At 35.4% G+C, this 21340-nt stretch overlaps 4 protein-coding genes across 5 annotated transcripts; all 4 read right to left on the reverse strand.

Annotated features, from left to right (window-relative positions):
* Positions 1-360: 360 nt before the first annotated feature.
* Positions 361-5748, reverse strand: LOC126665762 (uncharacterized). Its single transcript, XM_056103884.1, has one exon. It carries the CDS (start codon positions 5746-5748, stop codon positions 361-363), a length of 5388 nt encoding a protein of 1795 aa, XP_055959859.1.
* An 890-nt stretch (positions 5749-6638) lies between these two features.
* LOC126666264 (ADP-ribosylation factor GTPase-activating protein AGD5-like) lies at positions 6639-10572 on the reverse strand. 2 transcript variants are annotated; one of them, XM_050359272.2, is made up of 11 exons: positions 10342-10572; positions 9234-9292; positions 8928-9018; positions 8754-8808; positions 8579-8669; positions 8243-8471; positions 7820-8033; positions 7581-7741; positions 7155-7385; positions 7012-7070; positions 6639-6929 (listed from the first exon to the last, which is right to left on the reverse strand). In XM_050359272.2, the coding sequence occupies exons 1-11, from the start codon at positions 10402-10404 to the stop codon at positions 6779-6781; spliced, it is 1404 nt and encodes a 467-aa protein (XP_050215229.1). In that variant the 5' UTR covers positions 10405-10572; the 3' UTR covers positions 6639-6778. The 2 variants fall into 2 exon arrangements, with proteins under 2 accessions (XP_050215229.1, XP_050215230.1); XM_050359273.2 differs by lacking the exons at positions 9234-9292; positions 10342-10572 and having other exon boundaries at positions 8884-9016.
* Positions 10573-14329: 3757 nt separating this feature from the next.
* LOC126676213 (uncharacterized) lies at positions 14330-17210 on the reverse strand. The gene is made up of 5 exons (XM_050370374.2): positions 17062-17210; positions 15699-15991; positions 15484-15606; positions 15077-15367; positions 14330-14807 (listed from the first exon to the last, which is right to left on the reverse strand). The coding sequence occupies exons 2-5, from the start codon at positions 15960-15962 to the stop codon at positions 14601-14603; spliced, it is 885 nt and encodes a 294-aa protein (XP_050226331.1). The 5' UTR covers positions 15963-15991; positions 17062-17210; the 3' UTR covers positions 14330-14600.
* Positions 17211-20304: 3094 nt separating this feature from the next.
* LOC126676222 (protein BOBBER 1-like) lies at positions 20305-21303 on the reverse strand. The gene has a single exon (XM_050370387.2). It carries the CDS (start codon positions 21133-21135, stop codon positions 20506-20508), a length of 630 nt encoding a protein of 209 aa, XP_050226344.1. The 5' UTR covers positions 21136-21303; the 3' UTR covers positions 20305-20505.
* Between the last annotated feature and the right edge of the window lie 37 nt (positions 21304-21340).

Genomic DNA, 21340 nt, shown 5'->3' on the forward strand with positions numbered 1-21340 from the left:
GACAGTTAGCTTCTATGTTCTCTTTATTTTAGGCGATATATATATTTTGACTGTGTATTTTCCTTTTTTGGGAATGAACTCGTCAGTTCTCCTCTTTGGAAATATTTTAAGTAATCAGTAACTATGGTAAAGAGACGATATCTGTGGAAATTCCTTGTCCGAGCAAGGGTAAATTAAAATACTTGCATAAATTCAAATACAATAATGTGATGAAATATCACTTGTAGAAATTGAAGCACAATGCTGTGATTAAACATCACTTGGAGGAATTGAAATACAATATTGAAACTAAACACCGCTTGACTAATTATGCTACTTCTTAGGGAATAACTAATCATGTCTGATGGCGACCCATTGTGACTAAATTTTTCTCAAGTTGTTGGCGTTCCATGTCCTTGGTATGATTCTTCCCATGGAGTTGGTGAGTTTAAATGTTCCTTCTTTAATGACCTCGCTGATGGTGTAAGGTCCTTCCCAGTTTGGCTGCAGTTTTCCACTTCCTGCTTCTCCTTTTTTGACTTCGGTTTTTCGCATGACTAGGTCGCCTAGTTTGAATTTTCTTTTCTTTACATGGCTGTTGAAATGTTTGGCCATCTTTTGTCTGTAGGCTTCCATCCTGATGTCTGATCTGTTGATTTTTTCAACCAGGAGATCCAGATTGTTCCTGAGCTCTTCTTCGTTTTCTTCTAGGTTTAGCTGGTTGTCTTCTGTCCTTGGCGTGGGTGCGCCGATCTCTACAGGAATTACAGCCTCCGTTCCATAGGCTAGGGCGAATGGAGTTTCGCCCGTTGATTCTCTAGGGGTGGTACGGTAGTTCCATAGGACGCTGTAGAGTTCTTCTACCCATCTTCCTTTGCACTCGTCTAGTCTTCTTTTTAGTCCGGCCAGTAGGATTCTGTTGGCCACTTCGGTTTGCCCGTTCGATTGTGGATGGTAAACCGAAGTGAACCTTAGGTCGATCTGATACTCGGCACAAAACTTTCTAAACTTTGCTGAGTCGAACTGCTTTCCGTTGTCTGTGATAAGCACCTTCGGTATTCCAAACCTGCACAAGATAGATCTAAAGAAAAAGTTAGTTATGCGTTGTTGGGTGATTTTTGCCAGTGGTTCTTCCTCTATCCACTTGGTGAAGTGGTCGATTGCCACTACCAGGAACTTCCGTTGTCCTGTGGCCAAAGGGAGAGGTCCCAGGATGTCCATACCCCACTGGGCGAACGGCCATGCACTGCCGATGGGTTTCATTTCTGAAGCTTGCTTTCTTGGTACCAAGGCATGTTGCTGGCAAGGCCAGCATCCCCTTACTAGGGTTGTAGCTTGTTCTTTCATCGTGGGCCAATAATAGCCTTGTAGCAGTGCTTTCCTGACCAGTGTTGATGCTCCGTCATGTGCTCCGCAGGTCCCCTCATGTAATTCTTTCATGATGTACTCTCCTTCTTCTTTGTTCACACATCTTAGCCAGGGATGGGTGAATGACCGTTTGTACAGCTGGCCGTTGTATATTCCGAACTTTGATGAGAGTATCACTATCCTTTTGGCTTCCTTCTTATCCTCGGGGAGTATTCCATTAGCCAGGTATGCTGTGAGGGGGGACATCCAGTTTTCTTCCCCTTCTACCATCAGTACTTCGCCTTCCTCAATTTCTTCTTGAAAGCTAGGCTGTCGTTTGATTTCATGAGGAATGTTTCTCATTGAGTCGTAATTCTTTGTTGCTGCCCACTTTGCCAATTCGTCTGATCTTCCATTCATTGCTCTGGGTATTTGCTGTAGCGACCAGGATCGCCCATTATCGGCAAAGAAGGTTTTGGCCTGCTTGGCGTACTTCTTCAACGTAGCTTCTTTTACTTCGAAGTTCCCCGAGACTTGGTTCACAACCAGTTGTGAATCACTGTAGATCTGGACTTCGGAGATGTTGAGCTCTTCGCATAATTGCAACCCTGTTATCAGCGCCTCATATTCCGCAACATTGTTGGAAGCTGGAAATTCGAGTCTTGCTGAGTATTCCATTTGGATTCTTCCTGGTCCTTTGAGCACGACTCCGATGCCTGCTCCTTCTCCGCAAACTGCTCCATCGACGTGCATCTCCCAGGGAGTCGTTTTGTCCTCCATGGGTTCCTTGAATGTTAATTCAGCGAAGAAGTCGGCTAGTGCTTGAGCTTTCAGTGCTTTCCGAGCTTCATAGATAACGCCCAGACTTCCTATTTTGACGGCCCATTCTGCTATGCGTCCACTTGTCTCTGCCTTCTGGAGGATTTTTCGTAATGGTTGGTCGGTCCGTACAATGACTTGGTGCCCTTCGAAGTAATGTCGGAGCTTGATGGTGGCGGTGTATACGCACAGCACCAGCTTCTCCAACTTCGGGTATCTCAGCTCCGCATCTCTGAGTACTTTGCTAATGTAGTAGATCGGGTATTGTTCGCCTCCTTTTTCCGACACCAATACTCCTGCTATTGTTTCGTCAGAGCAAGAGATGTATAAATATAACACGTCGCCCGGATCCGGTCTCGCCAACAGTGGGGGCGAGGATAGGAAGCTTTTCAATTCTTCAAACGCCTGCTGGCATTCTGCGGTCCATGTGAAGTTCTTGATCTGTTTCAGGGTTTTGAAGAAAGGCAGGCATCGTTTTGCCGAGCAGGACATGAACCGACCTAGAGCCGTGATCCGGCCGTTGAGCTTCTGGACTTCATGTATGCTCCGTGGCGGTGTCATTTTTAAGACCGCTTCGATTTTATCTGGGTTGGCCTCGATACCCCTCTGAGAGACCATGTATCCCAGGAACTTGCCTGCCGGTACTCCGAATACGCACTTTTCCGGATTGAGTTTTAGCTGGTATCTCTTTAGCGTCTCCAGGACTATCTTCACATCTGTTGGGTGGTCTTCAGCTCGGATGCTCTTGATAATCATGTCATCCACATAAACTTCCATGTGTTTTCCTATCTGATCTCTGAATATTGAGTTCACCAGCCGCTGATATGTGGCTCCTGCGTTCTTCAGACCGAAGGGCATCATCTTGTAACAAAATAATCCCTGGTCCGTTATGAAGGCCGTTTTCTCCTGATCTTCAGGTGCCATGGGTATCTGGTGATATCCCGCCTTGGCATCTAGGAATGTATAGAGGGCGTGACCTGCTGTGGAGTCTACTAACTGATCAATGTGTGGGAGTGGGAAACTATCTTTGGGACATGCTTTATTCAGATCTGTGAAGTCCACGCACATTCGGTAAGTGCCATTGGACTTTTTTACCATCACCACATTTGCTACCCACTTGGGGTAATAGGCGTCTTTGATCACGTTTGCTGCTTTTAACCGGGCGACCTCTTCTGCGATGGCGAGTTGTTTTTCGGGCGAGTGCCTTCTCTTCTTTTGTATCACTGCCTTCGCGTCGGTCGCTATGTTTAACCGATGACATATGACGTCCGGGTCTACTCCGATCAATTCGTCTGTTGTCCAGGCAAAGGAGTCTCCAAGCGATCTGAGGTTTTCGGTCAGAGATCGTTTGATTTCTTCTTCTAGCTCATCTCCCACTTCTATCTCCTTTCCTGGGGATAATTCGATTTTCTCAGTTCGCCCATAATGCTCCGCCCTTTCCTTCTTCTCTGGAGGTTCCATTGTTAGTACTGGCAAGGTTATATGTACTTTCCTGAGAGCTGTAAAGTATGCTTCTCTGGCTGACTTTTGGCATCCTCTGACTTCGGCATCGCCTTCTCTGGTTGGGATTTTCATCAGTAGGTACCTCATGCAAATGGATGCGCACGTATCGTGCAAGAGTGGCCTTCCGAGAATTGCGTTGTATGCGAAATCCATATTGACCACCATGAATTCTGCTCGGATCTCTTTGTAGATCTCTCCATCCCCCAGTTGGATGTTTATCTCCAGTGATCCTTCCACCTGTACAGATTTGCCTCCTAGTCCCACTAGTGGAGTAGAGACATGTGTCAAATTTTCTTTCTTGAGTCCAATTCTGCCGAACACCTCCATCGTGATCATGTTTACCGAACTTCCCGTGTCTACGAGCATTCGAGATACCTCGAAATTGTTGAGTCGCCCCTTGACAACTAGGGCGTCCTCATGGGGGACTGATAAGCCACGACTATCGACCTCCGAAAAAGATACGCTTCTGAATTTCTTAGCATTCGGTGCACCTGGGCTAACCGAGTAGACTGTTCTTGCAGCTTTCTTCCTTGTAGTATTGCTGTCTCCTCCGGTCGATCCGCCCATTATTACGTTAACCACGCCTGCTGGCTCTGGTCTGGGTCTTCTGGCGATTTCTTCTTTCCGCTCTTTCTTTCTTTCTGATTCCGTCTCTCTGGCTTCGGTGTCCCTTTTTACGAACTGGGAAAGGGATCCCCTTTCTATCAGCTTCTCTATCTCCTCCTTCAGGTGCCAGCATTCATCTGTGGTGTGGCCGTTGTCTCTGTGAAATTCACAGTATTTGCTATTGTCTCTTTTGCTGGCTGATGCAGCGTTCATCTTCCTTGGCCATCTGACCTTCTCTCGGCTGTCTTTTACCCAAAACAGTACGTTGGTTCTGGTTGTGTTCAGGGGCGTATATCGCCTATCTTCGTCTTTTTTCCTTTTATTTCTGAAATGGTCGTTGCCTTTTTCTCCGAACCTCTTTCCTATGGGCGATCTGTCCCCATTTCTTCTTCCTGCAAACGTTCGTTCTTCTACCCGTCCGAGGCGATTCTCTATCTCTCTTTGGCCATCATCCACTCTGATCTGTGTATGTGCGATGGTCATCAGTGTGGTAAATGATTTTGGTGATTTAGCCAACAATTCCTTTCGAAGGTCGGAGTTGGTAGTTCCATTGAGTAATGCTGTGTAGGCGATCTCCTGGCTCAGGTCTTCTATCTGCATCGCCTCCTTATTGAATCTTTCTACATACTTCCTGAGTGTCTCTCCTTCCCATTGCATGATGGCCAGCAGATCTGTGGACAGCTTCTTTTGAGGGATGCATGCTACGAATCTAGCCTGGAAAAGTCCTGAGAATTGTTTGAACGTCAGCACTGATCCTGGCTTTAAACTCTGGTACCATTCCTGCGCCAGACCTTTTAAGGTAGTAGGAAAAAGTTTGCATAGTACGTGATCCAAGTTTGTCTGAACATTGATCACCGCTTGGAATTTGTGAATATGGCTCTTGGGACAGCCTGTTCCATCGTATGACTCCAAATTTGGGGGGTATCTGAACTTTGTAGGGAATTCGTGAGAGATGATGAAATCTGCGAGTGGTGAGTCACTTCGAAGAGAGATGTCCACGTCTTCACATCTTATTCCAAGCCTGCTCATGACTTGGCGGACTTTTTCCTCCAGATGCTCTTCTCCGCCTTTGAGGGTGTGTTGTTCATCCATCCAACGTTCTTCGTCTGGAATTACGATGGGGGCATTTTGTTTCCTTGCGGAATTTTCAGGGGCATCTTCCTCTCGCATCGGTTCTTTTCCCTTGTCCATGGTTGACGTTGACTTCTGTACTGGTGATTTCGCTGATCCCTGCTCTGGCGATTTTAACGAGATACTCTGTTTGATGTCTTTGAGTAGACTGGTGATTTCTAGGAAAGCCTTGAACATTGCTTGGTTGTTGATTGGCTCTTCATCAGGTGCTATGGCTATCGGAGGTATCGTCTGTCTTATCGCCAGGGGGTCGATGGTTTCTCCTTCTTCGCTGGTTGGGGGAAACAGATTTAGGGCCGGTGGTTCTGTTTCCCTGTCTTCTCGGTTGGTAGCTGGTAGAGTATTATCTTGTGGGGGATCCATTCTTGAAAAAGCAAATTTTGAAAAGTATCTAAAAGGAACGACGAAACTAATAAGTTCCACGTTCACCGCACCAAATGATACAGGTCGATCTTTAAAGGGTCGCCCGTACTGTTTTTCCTGCACAAGTAACAAATATAAGCTCAAAGGACCTCAGGCTTGCTCAGCCTGAAAGCCACTCCGATGCTTAAGTCAGAGAGGGTTTTTTGGTAGGTAAATGAATGTAAGAGTATTTAAGTCTGATTTTGCTTACCCTTCTCAGCATTCGGTGGCTTCCTTTTATAATGAGTTTAAGGCGGTGGTTATCTGGTAAATCGTGGGTTTGCCCCACGATTATTGATAATGGTGAAGGCACGTTCCCGATTATCCCGGGTAGTGGGTGTCAGGGAACAGAGTGGATGAGGTCGCCTAGATGGCAGACCTGGATGAGTCCGCCCGAGACAGACATGGGCGATGGGAGATTTGGAGACCCGTTGGGCGAGCATAGCATTCGTTAGGCGATGCTTGGAGTTCGAATATTATTAGGTCGGTATCAGTTTGGACTTAATTTTTATTATTCATCCAATTAACTAATTGAATTTATGCAGATTTATACACAGTATTTTTGAATATCCACAAACTAAAGATATGAATTGAACACGGATTCAAATTCAGACAGAACTTAATAAAATTAAATGTTTAAACCCAGTCGAAGATGAACGGATATAGCTCATTAAACAGGTATAAATTTTATTAACTAACTTATGAGACAATTTGTCAAGGTGTTAAAGTATGGATCTACATTATGAGACAATGCTAAAAGGAACACATGAATCATGATGTTGCTGTTGTTACTAAAAAGTAGCTACCGCCTGCAAGCAGGGGCCGAAAGCAGAAACAAATTCTTTCGAAACTAAAACAAAATGGCCGCAGCCTTATTTTATTGAATAATGGTATCGTTACAAATCAATACAAACAATTGAATCAAACTGACAAGGCAGTATATGTAAACCCGAATTTCTTCTTGTATAAATGATGTTATTATGCAGATTTATCACCTTTTCGCAGACATCACTTGTGTTAAATAAGATAAGTCATAGTATACTTGCGGTTGAGGTTGAGCTACGGGGAATGATGGAGGTGGCATAGTCGATCCAATATTTGTTGCGCCATTTTTTGGAACCATTGACCCTGGCCTATACGTGCTGCAAATTCATCGATGAATGTATGTGTAAGTGTTCATGATATGCTAGAGTTAAATAAAATAAATTAACCATAAACAACTACCTTGATACGGGAATATTAACCGAGTTCCCGGCTGAATACGATTGCTGGTTGTTTCCAATCTGGCACAAGAACGTACATAACGTATAAGATAACAGAATTCGTGGACCAGAAAACAGTTTGATGTAGCGTGTTAAGAACTCAACCTGAAAGTATTTTTGTACATCGCCAGTGGCTGGTGTCGTCATTCCAGGAACCTGATGGCCCCAATTGTTGCTGGATGTGTAAGTACCATTGGGAGCGATATTTTGTACATTTGGAGGAAAGGCTCGGATTCCGCCACTAGATTTCACGGCAGCTGCCATGAAAACTTGTTGCTGTTGAGTCGGCATAGCAAACTGTTGTTGATGGACAGAGACTGGAGACACCGTGCTGGACTGTGCAAATTAAATAATGAAAATAATAAACGGATTTATATTATACATACTCAATATAATCCTATAGTGCAATTAACCATACTCGACATTTGTCCGTTACACAACTCATATCCTCTTCACCAGAAAATAAATCATTTTCTACTATAACTTTCAGTTTATGGTCAAATTCCATCATAGAAAACTCTTGATACATACCTTCTCAAAGAGATTCATGATATCATTCTTTGCATCACTTTTGGGTTTGCCCGTGGGTGGTGGATCTTTGAAAAAATTCTCAGCTTCTTGTTCGGAGTTTATCCTGCTTTCAGATAGACTTGTTGCATCACTTCCCCCTGATATTGATTCTACTTTGGCATCTACATTTAGCGAGGTTCAAATTAATTACAGGGAATAAGAAAAAAGAAGCTGCATCAACAAAAAATCATCAAACTCACTTTGAAAACCAACCCAAGCATTATCACCGAGGGAAGCTTTGGAGGAAGTTCCGCTTGAATCATCCATGCAAAGCAAGTTAAAAAGCTCAGTTGCATAATCAACTTTCGCTGGTTTGACAATTGGTGTTATTTTCTCCTCCTTTACCAACTCGGCATTTGTGACTGCTGGTTCTAATTTCTGTACAGGTTCTTGCGGTTTTGGGTCAACTTTGACCTGTTCATCTACTCTATTAGTCGATTCATTCAAACAGAAATCAAGCCAAATGCAACACATAATTTATAACACCATTCAATGTTAACATATCTCCAAAAAATTATTATATCAATACACAGTTGACAATTAGCACATATTTTCATGATTGCAATATGCTTAACATTCAATTATGCACAAACTCAAGCCTAACAAATAATTTTCATTTATACCTGTTGGGACGTTGTAACAAATTGTGGAGTACTAATTTTAGGAGGGTTGTTGTTCTTCGTAATGGGTGGAGAGGTGCTTTTCTTCACCTCGGAAGCATTGCTAACGCTATTCATTTGTTTATTATTTGTACTCTCTGGTCCTGGTTTATAAACTGCAGCCTTCTCAACACTCATCCTTGACGGTGAAGTTGCTTTACCCTCCCTAGGAACCCATCTCTTATCTACGTACCTAATAAATAATAACATCGTCATATAAATCAATCATCTGGAAAAAATGCAAGTAATAGTGACCACTTCAAGAAATTGACTCGAGCAAACTATAACTCTCCGTCTTACTTTGCACGAATGAAATTTTCAATTCCAACTCTATCGTAATTATGAGGCAACTCTGCTTCCCAATAGCTATTCGACTTCTCATTCCCCATAGCTGTCCGCAAGAAATAGATGTACTCAGAAACATGTATATTAAACTTCTGCATAAATGAGTCACATTTACGTAAATAGCACTTACTTTGGATAAAAGCAATTTGCTCCGGTAGCCATGTGTCTAAAGTGGCAGATCTTACCTATATTACAATCACGAGTAATGAATTAAGTATTTCACATGAAAAATAACACTCTGGTTCATAAGAGGATCTTACATGGAAAAAATGTTAATTGTTTAAACGGGAAAGAGCTTGTCCACCTTTGATATGTGTACTCCAAGACTTCTATGTACCCCCGAGCACTGCATGCAAATGAAGATTCCGAGATTTACACTAGCCCATCGTGGACCTCTGTATATCAACATGACAGCATCACAAAATAAATTACTTTGAACAACTATTCAGTACAATACTGCTAACAGGCTACCATTCCATAAAAGCTTAAGTTATAATTAAATTGCTGAAGATAGTTACTTTTGTTATTGTCCTAATAAATTCATTACAAGAATGAACGAACTGTTTCTTTATAACGAAATGATAAATTGTGTTCAGATTCAGACACCTACTTGGTTTTGCAATCAGCGCACTCCCTATTTTCTGGTAATTTAACGAGACCTTCCAAGATCTGCAAATAAGAGAAACCACGAAAAACTGAGAAAAGAATCAATCAGTTCAAACAAACAATTTTATAATTTGGTATGAAATCAGAAAACAATTGCAGGATCAGAACATGCATGATGATTAACAAAGAAAGAAATTTATTTTACACAAGCCACAAATACCCATTGCTTACGAAGACAAGAAAAATGAGTTGGATCAATCATCAGAAGATAACTTCTAAGAGACTGTTGACATTTTATTTTAAATAATAGTAGTTTTAATTTATATTACTACCGAAATTTGCAAAAACCGATGACCATAATAAAATAACAACTAGAAAGCATTCAACATAATGGATAAAGATTATATACTAGAGCATGAAGTAAAAAATAAGAATGAAGCATATATATCCTATGCTTAATTGGTGAATTATATTATACAGAATCCATAACGCAATCACCGCCTCTTGTATCATTGAATTGAAACAGCCAAGGGTAATCAACACAGCTCTAAACTGAAATCGAAGCAACTTTCTTCACCGAATTACTTGACATAGCACAAATGGTCATAGATCAACTCATATACTCGTAAGAACATATCGAAATTCAAATTAGAAGTCAAAGTCTCATCATTTTTAACCTGTTTTTAGCATAAGTTTAACATGTCTCCATTAAATTACAAATTAAATTCACTAACTATGAGCTCAAAATCTTCATAACAAAGTATTTTCCTGGTCTAACCTCCCTAAAACCTCATTTTCTTACTACAAAATGTCATTCTAACTCAAAATTAGCTAAAAGGAAAAAAACTGGATTGTAATTGTTACAAGGTGCTCTAATGGATCAAAAATTGAGCTGAATACTAATCTAAAGATGATTTGCTTTGCAAAACCAAATTAAAATTTGGAACAAGAACACACTTCCAAATAAAACATAAATTTCAAAACAAAAAGGTCAATCAAAACAGGACCCAAAATTCAAATTTATTTCAAAACAAGTACCACATCAATATATATAAGATAGAACAAACACAAAATTAATTAAAAAAACTGAATCCAAAGATAAAAGATTAGACCTTTCTATGCTTAACATTAAGCTCTTTAGAAACATTAGCCTTCTGGTTCTGATTCTGGTTCATAATTTCTTGGTTCAATTCAAATTCTTGTTCTATGTCTCTGTTCTACTAAAGAAACAAACTTTATTAAATAAACTCTTGAAAAATTCTTAAATTTGTTTGTGGGCGGCCTTAGAATGAAAGAAATGAAGGAATAAAAATTTGGAGAAGTAGCAGTAGAAGAAGAAGAAGAAATGGCAAAGTGGGTATCTTTATACCTCACTTTTAATTGTAGGAAAAAGCCATTTTCAGGTACTTAAACTATAACTGTTATATTTAACTGGTCCTTAAACTATATTTTTTTTTATTCCGTCCTTCAACTTAGTGAAAAATCATTTTTCAGTCCCTGACTAATAAGAACGACATTGTTTAGGGTAACGATTTGCCTTTTTTAAAATAACAAAACAACGTAATTTTTATCATACAGGAACTTAAAAATTATTTTTTGCCAAGTTAAAAGACCATATTAGAATAAAAAAGGGTTTAAAGACCAAATAAACAAATTTGAAAATGAATTATTTTTTAACTACAAACAATTACAACGTTCCCTTAAATATAGATATTTAATATTAACGGGATTAAAAACGAGATACTAAATCGTTTAAAAATGAAATACCAAATCGTTAAAATAATTAAAAATGAAGTTTCAAATCGTTAACATAATTGAAAGCGAGTTATCAAATCGTTTCAAAGTAAATATCAAATTATTAATGAAACTAACAAAATTTTTTAATTTGTCAAAAATAATTAATTGTTAACGGAACTAAAAATAATATATTAAATTATTTGATTTTCAAATAAAAAATATATCTATTAATTATGTGATACTCCCTCTGTTCCAATAGAATTGTCTACTTTGCTTTTATCACACAATTTAAGAAAAGCAATTATTGTTTATGGGTTTTTTTTACTTTTCTTATCATACCTCTATTTAATATATGTTCCACTTATAATTTATTTTCAATTTACTCATTAGTGAATTTTAAATAGGGCTAATATAGAAAAATTGAGTGTAAAAGTTAGTTTTTTTTTTTAAAGTGGACAAGAGTTTTGAGAGCAAAATATTTCTCAAAGTGGACAACTCTATTGGGATGGAGGGAGTATATGAGAAGAGTTTTTGAGTAATTTACTTTTATTTATTTGTTTCTACAGTCGACCCTCTAATAGTTAATATTCTATAAATTAATAATTCTAATAATTAATAGAAAATTGAGAGAACCAACTTCGTTCCACGTCGGATAATTAATAATTCTATTATTCAATAATTAATAAAATTTAAAATATATCCTACATGAATATTAATTATTAGAGAGATTTTTTAAAGAAATATATAACAATTGAAGATTTATTTGAGGTAATACTAATCTTAATTCATAAAGTGGTAGTTAAAATACCATCAAATTATGAATTTCTTACTCTTTTGAGAAATTTTAAAAGAAATTATTAGATAAACAAATCAAATTAAGTAAAGTATCTCTAGTATAAAAAATATTAAAATTATTTTATTTTATAAATACAATTTCTTATTAATTATCTTTTAATTTGATATCAATTGATATTTTTCAAATTGAATATAAAATTATTTCTTTTAAATTGAGTGATTATAAAGTGTATTTAGTTAGTTTTTTTATAATATAATATTAATATTAGATCTATTAGTGTAGGTACTTTAAAATATTTTTTAAAATATTTTTTATATAAATTCAATAAATTAATAATTTTAATAATTAATAAATCTTTGATCCACCATGTATATTAATTATCAGAGGGTCGATTGTATTTGCTTTTGCTCGACTTTCTTTTTGTTTTTTCGTAATATTATTTTATTACTACTTTTTATTGGAGAACAGCATGTAGAAACACGCGGGCATTTGGGTGGTGGTGGCATTTCCCATGCTTTTCTTTTGTGTTCAGTGGCGCGTTTATTTCACGTGTATCACTTAAGGTAAGCAGCCGGCATTTCTTTGACGGCGATTTTTTCTTTCTTTGGTTGCTTCTTAAGACAAAGGTACGAAATAATCCTTGAAGTTTTTGTTAAGGAACACTTAAAGTCTTATATTTATACTTTTTTGCTATAAAAGGTCTCAATATTTTAATATAGTACAAATAATTTTTAAAATCAAACAAGGTCAACAGTTGTTTATTAACTTGCTTATATGCTTTTTTTTATCCTCAACTGATACAACATTAGTATCCTCGATTTCTTTCTCCTTTGCACCGGCTCTCTTCAATCACAGTCTCAATTTTTTTCTTTAAATATTTAAACATTTTCATGTAAGCGTATTATTAAAATACTCTCATAATTATATTGTATGGGCATTAAATATAGAGTTTCCATAATGATTTTCTTTTGAAATTTTTAAAGGGTATTATAGAATTATTTTAATAAATTAACCATAATTAATGAATTTCTTAATTCTTGTGAAATCACTATTTTTTTTCTATATTTGTGGGAGGGAGGGAGTAATTTTTAATTGTATTTAACTCTAAAATTTATTTGCACTATTTTAGAAACATTAAGAGCTTTTATGATAAACTACATTTTAAAAGAGTCTAAATGCTCCTCCATAAGAACTTCAAGAGTTCTTTTATTCCTTCTACCTTCCCTTCTTAATCTATAATATTATTTGTTTTATCCTTTCATATCGTTAAACAATAACACCCCAAATATGATATTATACAATTCTTTTGAGCCATTTATACAAAAAGATTATACTTCATAGAGATGATGACCAAAGAAATACTAAAAAACTATGTTATGCTTGTTAATTTGCTCAAAATTAAGTATCTTTATCATATAAAATAATTGTAATTAAACAATAGAAAGAATCTTATTGAGGTCATGACATGGAAGGTTGGTTGGTGCACCATACCCATTGTTACTCTCTAAACTTCCATTGTAGACTCATTTAATTCTTAATCAAAAGATAAATTAGATTATCTAATTTTTATACCAAAATGATTGACCTAATAATAATAGAAAAATGTTAGAAGACAATTCTTTAATGAGAACATATTAGTATAGACCAACCACAGGCTGGCACATATACCAAAAGATATGAAATTGAAATTTTTGTGATAAACAATTCCAATAACATTAGTTGATTCATATTGTTTTCAATAAATTGTTTTCCACTATATAATTTGCCACTCAACAAAAGTTGCTTGGAAAATCTCTTTCATTTTGACAAATTTGTAAGTGGCCATTCAGTTTCCTGTTAAGGGTCTATCAGAATCTTTCTGTAATCCTTGGTGGGGATTAGTGGGATCAAATCATCCAAAATCTTCTTCTAAACCTTACCATGCAGAAATTCATTTCCAGAACGACTTCATTAAAATATTGTTTAATGGAACTAGACTTCATTCGTGGGTCGGATTTGTACGGGCCGGAACTTGACTACTTTCAGTGCAAATTCAAGTTCGGCCTAAATTCTATTCAGGTCTCATATCCAAGATCGATCCGTATATTATATACAAGTTTGAATGGAATTTTTTTGAACTTACATGAAAAATTGTATGATAATGATAATTTAAACTCGTCAATAAAATTAAATTTATTATGGACTCGGATCCAAGCTAGATTTGAGATAAAAATTAACTGTTCAAGCCGGTAGGTCTTGGCAGCCGGGCGAATATTCATATCAACAATTAGGTGTAACAGAACCAACCAAAAATATTGATAAATAATTCCTATATCAAATGCATATTATTGTGATGAAAGAATGTCATTCCTACCCAATAAACACTCTTATCACTTGAGATAAGTCATCTCATCAAATTAATAATATGATAACTAATTGGTTTTAACCAAATCAAACTAACTTTTTCAGTTTGGTTCGATTTGACTTATAATTTTTTAGATAACCGATTGATTTGGAGTGAGCCGTCAGTTCAATGACCGAACCGACCAATGCTCACCCTATCCCATAGAACACCCAATAAGAGAAACTTTTCAAGAAGCAACATCACAACTTATAATGCTTCATAATTTATTATTAGCAGTACTTTATATACTGTAATCACAGAGAGACTTCTACAAGCATTAGGCAAGCACAACAAATTTGTCTTTCACTACATACGCCATACAACACATGCTCACCTAAGCTGCTAAGCAGATCCGAAGGTATCGACTCCTTTCAACAGAAGCATAAGCAATCAAGAAAAATACTCCATAATGCATATTCTATTTACTGTCTCTGAAGTTTCGTGGTCTGATCGTATCATTCATGTTTGTTCAGTTTCATCTTCCTTTCCACATCTCCACTATACGGTGCAACATTGTATGCATACTGTTGGAGAACAGAAAATACAACCATCTCTAGACATACCAAGACATTCTGAAGGGCTTCCTCAAGGTGCTCCACGTCCAACCAGAAATGATGAGATTTAATTACACCCACCGCAACAAGCATCTCAAGCACCAATCCCTGCACATGATCAAAGCCGGATTTCTTAACAAGTAATGGCATCCGATTCACGTACTATGAATTAAATAAATGAAGGGTTTAAATGCAAACTTTTAATTTTACAATTGGAAACACGAACTTTCATTGCTTTGCAATTCAAATCATGATGGAAAACCCGATTAATCGCTGAACTTAAAAACGAAAGGCATGGTAAGATGGAGTTTCTCACACACTGTAACTTAAACCCCTTTTATAACCTCAAGCATGGGAACAAAGGTAGTAGAAATTACCTGCCAAAAGCAAAAGAAGACAATCCCTTTGATGCACAAGAACTTAGCAAGTGGATTATGTGGTGCCAACTCTTTTGCAAATGCATGGTAAAACATCACAAGAGAGTACAGCGCCAGAGAAACCGAAATGTTGAGAATGATGGTAAATGTCCAACTCAACCATGTTGGGTATATCCCAAGAATTTGTACTGTTATCATCAAGATGGAACATATTGGGCGAATAACGACAAATTGCCATGTCCAGTATTTGAGGAGCCTTAGAGTACGATGATCCAGCCGGACAGTGTGAGGCTGCAGTTTTTAGAACCAAAAAGATAACCAATGTCACAACAATTTAGATCAAAGTAATAGAAGACTTAATGTTCGATAAATCTAAAAAATGAAAGATAAATTTGCAGTTTCTGCACCTGGAAAAGAGTCATCGGGAAAGAATGGTGAATTTCTCTTCCTTTGATTCCATCCGGCACAATATTTTTGCTCATGGATATATTCAAGTAACTATACATCAGAGCTAAGAACTTGGCAATCACCTGCAAGCAAAACTCGAAATCTATAAATGACGCAATTCACCAAACGCTCCACAATACTACAATTCACATATTTGAGGATAAAAAAGACTCACCAAAGCTTCATAACATTCCTTAACGGATTCCAAAAACATGAAGAACGCTTTACTACCTTGAACATCCAACAAACCGACAAACGAGTTAATTGCATAAATAGGAGCCATAAGGATAATAATGAGTATAGCCTTTTGCTCCTTTGGGGTTTTCCAGTAAAAAAGATGCTGTGATAGGAGCTGTACTGTAAAATGCATTGTAAGCATTGTACAACATGCCGATCCCATCAGTGTGATTTGCGCACGACTCAAAGTGGAAATATCCATTATTCAATTATCAGTTGGGATTCAAGAATCTGCTTAAGAGTATTTACAGATCATCAGGACATATAAAAGATCATTAATTACACTTATTACAAAACTAAACAGTATATTCTAGTACAACATTCATAAAAGCAAAATCCCTAATACAATGTTTAAGAAATCTCCTTGTGCAGGAACAAGTATAGATAATTTAGCTAATTGACGTTTATATCTTAATTTCATTCATTAGCAAGGGCTGTAAACGGACCGAGCTGCCCACAAGCAGCTCGGCGTTCAGCTTGATAAGAGCTCGGCTCGTGTTCGTTAGTATCCTAAACGAACCGAGCTTGATTTTATTATCATTTATTTAAACGAGCTGAACATGAACATAGTGATGTTCGGCTCGTTTATGTTCACGAACATCTCCTATATGAGCTCGTTTAATTTTTCACGAACGAGCTCGTATTTAAGCTCGATTAAGAGTTCGTAAACCGGCTCATACATGAGTTCGTGTTCGTGTTTGTGTTCGTCCGCTAAATGAACGAGCTTGTTTAATACCTTCACGAGTTCATTCATGAGATTGCTCGTTCAGTAGCTAAACGAACGAACATGTGCTGAACGCGAACCGAATATGAAAAGAAAAAATTATAAATTTTGAATGAACCGAACATGAACACGTCCAATGAAAATGAACAAAAACTTCAACAATGAATCAGAATAGTACTACTGAGCTAAGTATATGAGAGTATGATAAATTGCAGTCCAGATTCTTCTAGTTTAATTCTACTTCAGAACTCATTTCATTTACAAATGAATTCATTAAGTAATTGAATTGACATAAACATGATCAATTCTATTAAAACTACAATTATAAACCAAATTTCAAAATCAGCTTCAAAATTCTGCAGAAATCATTTGAACCAGACCCAACCTCACAAACACACACACAAGAAGGTTAAATCAGAATTGACATTACATATAGCAGTTCATTTAGCTTCAAATTTAAAGATAAGATCATCAATCAAACAATCATGCTTCCTCTAATTAGCAGTAATCAATCATCAATAACTATGTTTAGTTATTTGATAATTAAATTAGAGCAAACATTGAAAGAAGAGCTTACGAGATTATGGAGCTGAGAAATTGATAAACTGAGTGAGATCGGTAGACTCAGGATTTGACCAAATGCTTGTTAGTTGTCCGCTTCTTGATTCTTGGGTAAAATCTGAATTCTGAAATTAATGTATGGGCCACAGCAAAAGCGGACACGTTTTCAATCAAGATTTGGGCCGACATCAATTTAGACTTAGAGGAATTTGCACAAAACACTCCTTTTTTTAACTTATTTGTTCTAAATACCTCAATTTCAAAAATTTACTTTTTTACTTTATTTTTTTATTGTTTTTAATTGTACCTTAATTAGCAAAATAACTTATTTGTATTTTTACTCTCCTACTTTTAAACACATGCATATTTCATTTTTCCTTTTCTTTCTCTCCTTTTTCTCTTTCCTCTTTCTCCATTTTTTTTCGTTTTTTTCTTCTCTCTCCTTTTTCTCTTTCTTCCTTCTCATTTTTCTTTTTTTCTCTTTCTTCTTCTTCTCTCTCTTCTTCTTCTTCTTCTTCTTCTTCTTTTTCTTCTTCTTTCCTCTGCAACTTTTTTCTTCTTCGTTTTTTTTGAATCTGCTTTTTTTATTTTCCACACTATACAAATGAACTCTAAGACAAAGAAATTTGAATAAAAAAAGAGTTTAAAAGATAATATGATGGTGATAGATGAGAAAGTTCTTCTTCTTCTTCTCTTCTTTTTCTTCTTCTTCTACTTTTTTTTTATGTTGTTTTAAATTATTGTAGCATCATTTTTTGGAATTTTTTACAACTTTTTTTGAAAAAATCGTAATGTTCTTAATTAATGATATTTTGATCTGGTTTTCAAATGTTTTAAATTAATTTTAGAAATCGTTTGAAACTGTTTTCTCGAAACTGTTTTATACTGTTCGAAACCTTTGTAAACGGTTTGAAACTGTTTTATACTGTTTGAAACTATTATTTTTAAACTGTTTGAAAGTATTTTTTAGAAACTGTTTTTAGACTGTTTGAGATCTTTGGAAACGGTTTGCAATTGTTTTATACTATTTGAAACCTTTGTAAACGGTTTGAAACTGTTATTTTTTATGTGAACGGTTTGAAACTGTTATTTTTTATGTAAACGGTTTGAAACTGTTTGATACTATTTGAAACTGTTATTTTATAAACTATTGGAAAGTGTTTTTTATAATCTGTTTTAGACAGTTTGAGACCTTTGTAAACGGTTTGAAACTGTTTTATACTGTTCGAAACTGTTTTTTGAAACTGTTTGAAACTGTTATTTTTTAGACTGTTTAAAAGCGTTTTTTAGAAACTGTTTTAGACTGTTTGAAACCTTTGTAAACGGTTTGAAACCGTAATTGAATATAAGCGAATGGAACAGTTTGCAACTGTTATATAATTTTTATTACGTTTTAAACTATTTAAACATCTCGAAAATCTTTGAAATCTAATTAAACATACTAAAACTGTAAAATAATTCGATTGAACAATTCTATATCTTTTTTTTTCACTGAATCCGCAGTTTTTATTGATCGTAATGTATGAATTTGAATAATGAAGCATTAATTCGAAAATATCTGACAGAATATTGAAGAAGAAATAGTGAAATTTGAGAAAATTTGAGATCTGAAAAAGAAAAGAAAAGATGAGATGAAAATTTTGAGAAGAAAGAAGAAGTTTGTTATGATAAAAATAGGTGGAGTAATTTTTAGTTATAAAAACAAATAGAATAGGGTATAAAAATAAATGGCTGACACGGGTAGGTATGTAAGTCAAGTCCAAACTTTATGGTAGGTAATTGCTAATACTTTTTTTATTTAGCTAATTCTCTAATTCTCTCTTAGACTTATTATTAGTGTTTTAAAATTTTAATTAAAAGTAGAGAAAATAACAAAACTATATAAAAAACGGAATAATATTACAAAAATGCTAAGTCATCTCTATTATTACATCACCACCTAAAAAAGCTGAAATTTTACATTTAATACCTTCTCAATGAGAATGCAATACATGACACATCCAAAACAAATAAAAAAGTCAAAAACGCGTCAGAAACGCGTCTGACATACGTCTGACACGCGCGCCAGGTTGTGCGTCAGTCATGCGTCAGTTTGTCAAAACTATTCAAACATGTATTAGATATATATCTGTTATTTATCAGATATTTATCGAGGACATATTTGATTATTATTTTTTCATATTTCTAAAACAAAAATAAATAAATAAATAAATAAATAAATAAAATTATTAATATGTATTATTTATGTGTCTCTAAGCAGTATGTATAATATATATTAAATTAAAAAAATATGTATCAGTTGCTTTAATTAAAATTCACGCATCAAATAATAGCAATATAATATCTTTATATACATGTGATAAATAAAAAAAGAACTAATAACAATATTTATTCCCTTCATCAAATCTATCACCATTGATAAAAAATAATAAATATATATTATTAATATGTATTATTTATGTGTTTCAAAACTATATTATTTATATGTATTATTTATGTGTCTCAAAACTATATTTTTAATATGGAGTATTATTTATGGATCTCAAAAACTATTCAAACGGACACAATTTACTTCACGATTACATTTGTATTTTAGGATATGGCATGAGATGTGCATTTTGCGCTTATGTAATTTGCTGATCTGTTTAAAAATTTAAAAGATAAATGATTAAACTATTTTATTAATAAAGTATAGTTTTCGTAAATTAATTTATGATATTAAAAATAACACTACATTTGATTCAACCAAAAGCTATTAAGAAAAGGAGACAAACAAATTTTTTTATATAAAAAAAAAACAAAAAATGATTGGGCAACAAAAAAATATTCAAAAAAGTAAAATTATTATTGCCTCTAACAATTTTTTTTATAGTTAAAAAATCTTGATCTATCTAATATGTGCTTTTTTTTATATATAAATTTTAACCAATGGCAAAAGTAAATCATTAATCGCATTTAAAAGAGAAAATAAGGTGGATTATAGACATTTTTTCAAGATCTACAACTAATAAACAAAATCTCTAAATCCAAACTTTAAAAAGAATAAATAAATAATTACGCTGAAATTAAATATAATTTTGAATTTTCGAAAAAATCTACCACTAAAAACTCGAAACATTGTAAAAATTACGGAAACTAACATATACTAATTTCTAATGAATAATAAGATTAGTCAGATTAAGGTTTAAAAGTAAATAAATTAAAAATTGAAGAATCCAATTACAACATAGTAATAGTCCACGGACTTGAAAGACTATCATCAGCAATCAAAAATCATTCCATTAAGTAAATTAAAGACTAACAAAAAAAGAACAAAAGTTATAAAACAAAATCAATCCATTAAGTAAATTAAGGACCAACAACAATTCTAAAAAAAAAAAAAAAGTTCTAAAACGTAATTAACAAAGAACTAAAAAATCCAAACCTAATGCTAATGAAAACCTAAAATGCATAATCCAACCTACATCATCTTCATATTAGAAAAATCCATGTTAGGATTCTGAGCCATAAACTTCTTCAACATCCCCTCCTTTTCAATCTCATCGCTCGTCGGAAGCCCCATCTGCTTCTGTCTCTGATCATACATCATCTTCTCCACAACCGACCTGGTTTCACCGTCCAAATCGCCCAGCCGACTCGCTTCCGGCTCAGCTTTTTGTGTATCAATCTCCGGTCCACCAACCAACAACGATTTCCACCAGTTTTGTCTGTCAAACTTCGTCATAAGCACAGAGATGGTTTTATTATCTTCCAAGTTCCAGAAACAATCGTCAACTTTAACGGTTGCAAAAAGCTCGCCGTCAAGAATTGGAGTTTCTTGACCCTTTAGTGCAACTTTTAACGATTTTTTCTTTATTTCGCAGACGACGTTTCTTGATTTTGTTCCGGCCGGGACGGGGATGGTCACGGTGAGTTCTTCTAGGGTTTGTGTCCATGCATGGTTTTCCATGTCGAGACCGTTGCCATTGTTGGGAACAAGTAGGGTTTTTTTCTCCTTCTCAGCAGTCTTTTCTTCGCCGGCGTTTTGTGGTTGGTTTGTTACGACGCCGGTTTGAGGTTCGTTGGAGAATTCTTCGGTGATGATCGCCATGTTAATCGGAAAAGCTAGAGGATTTGTTTTTGTTTTTGTGTGAGTTTTGTGAGGGGTTATGTGAGTATTTATAGGCGTAAGAACCCTTGTTTAACCTTTAATAGGAATTCTAAACGGATTTGGAAATCAAAAAGTTTCTTGAATAATACTCCTTAATTGGAGTATCTTCTTTTCCATAGTGAAAAAGGATTTTGATTTTTACAAA

This window comes from Mercurialis annua, linkage group LG1-X (genome assembly GCF_937616625.2).
Source record: "Mercurialis annua linkage group LG1-X, ddMerAnnu1.2, whole genome shotgun sequence".
NCBI classification, from domain to species: domain Eukaryota; kingdom Viridiplantae; phylum Streptophyta; class Magnoliopsida; order Malpighiales; family Euphorbiaceae; genus Mercurialis; species Mercurialis annua.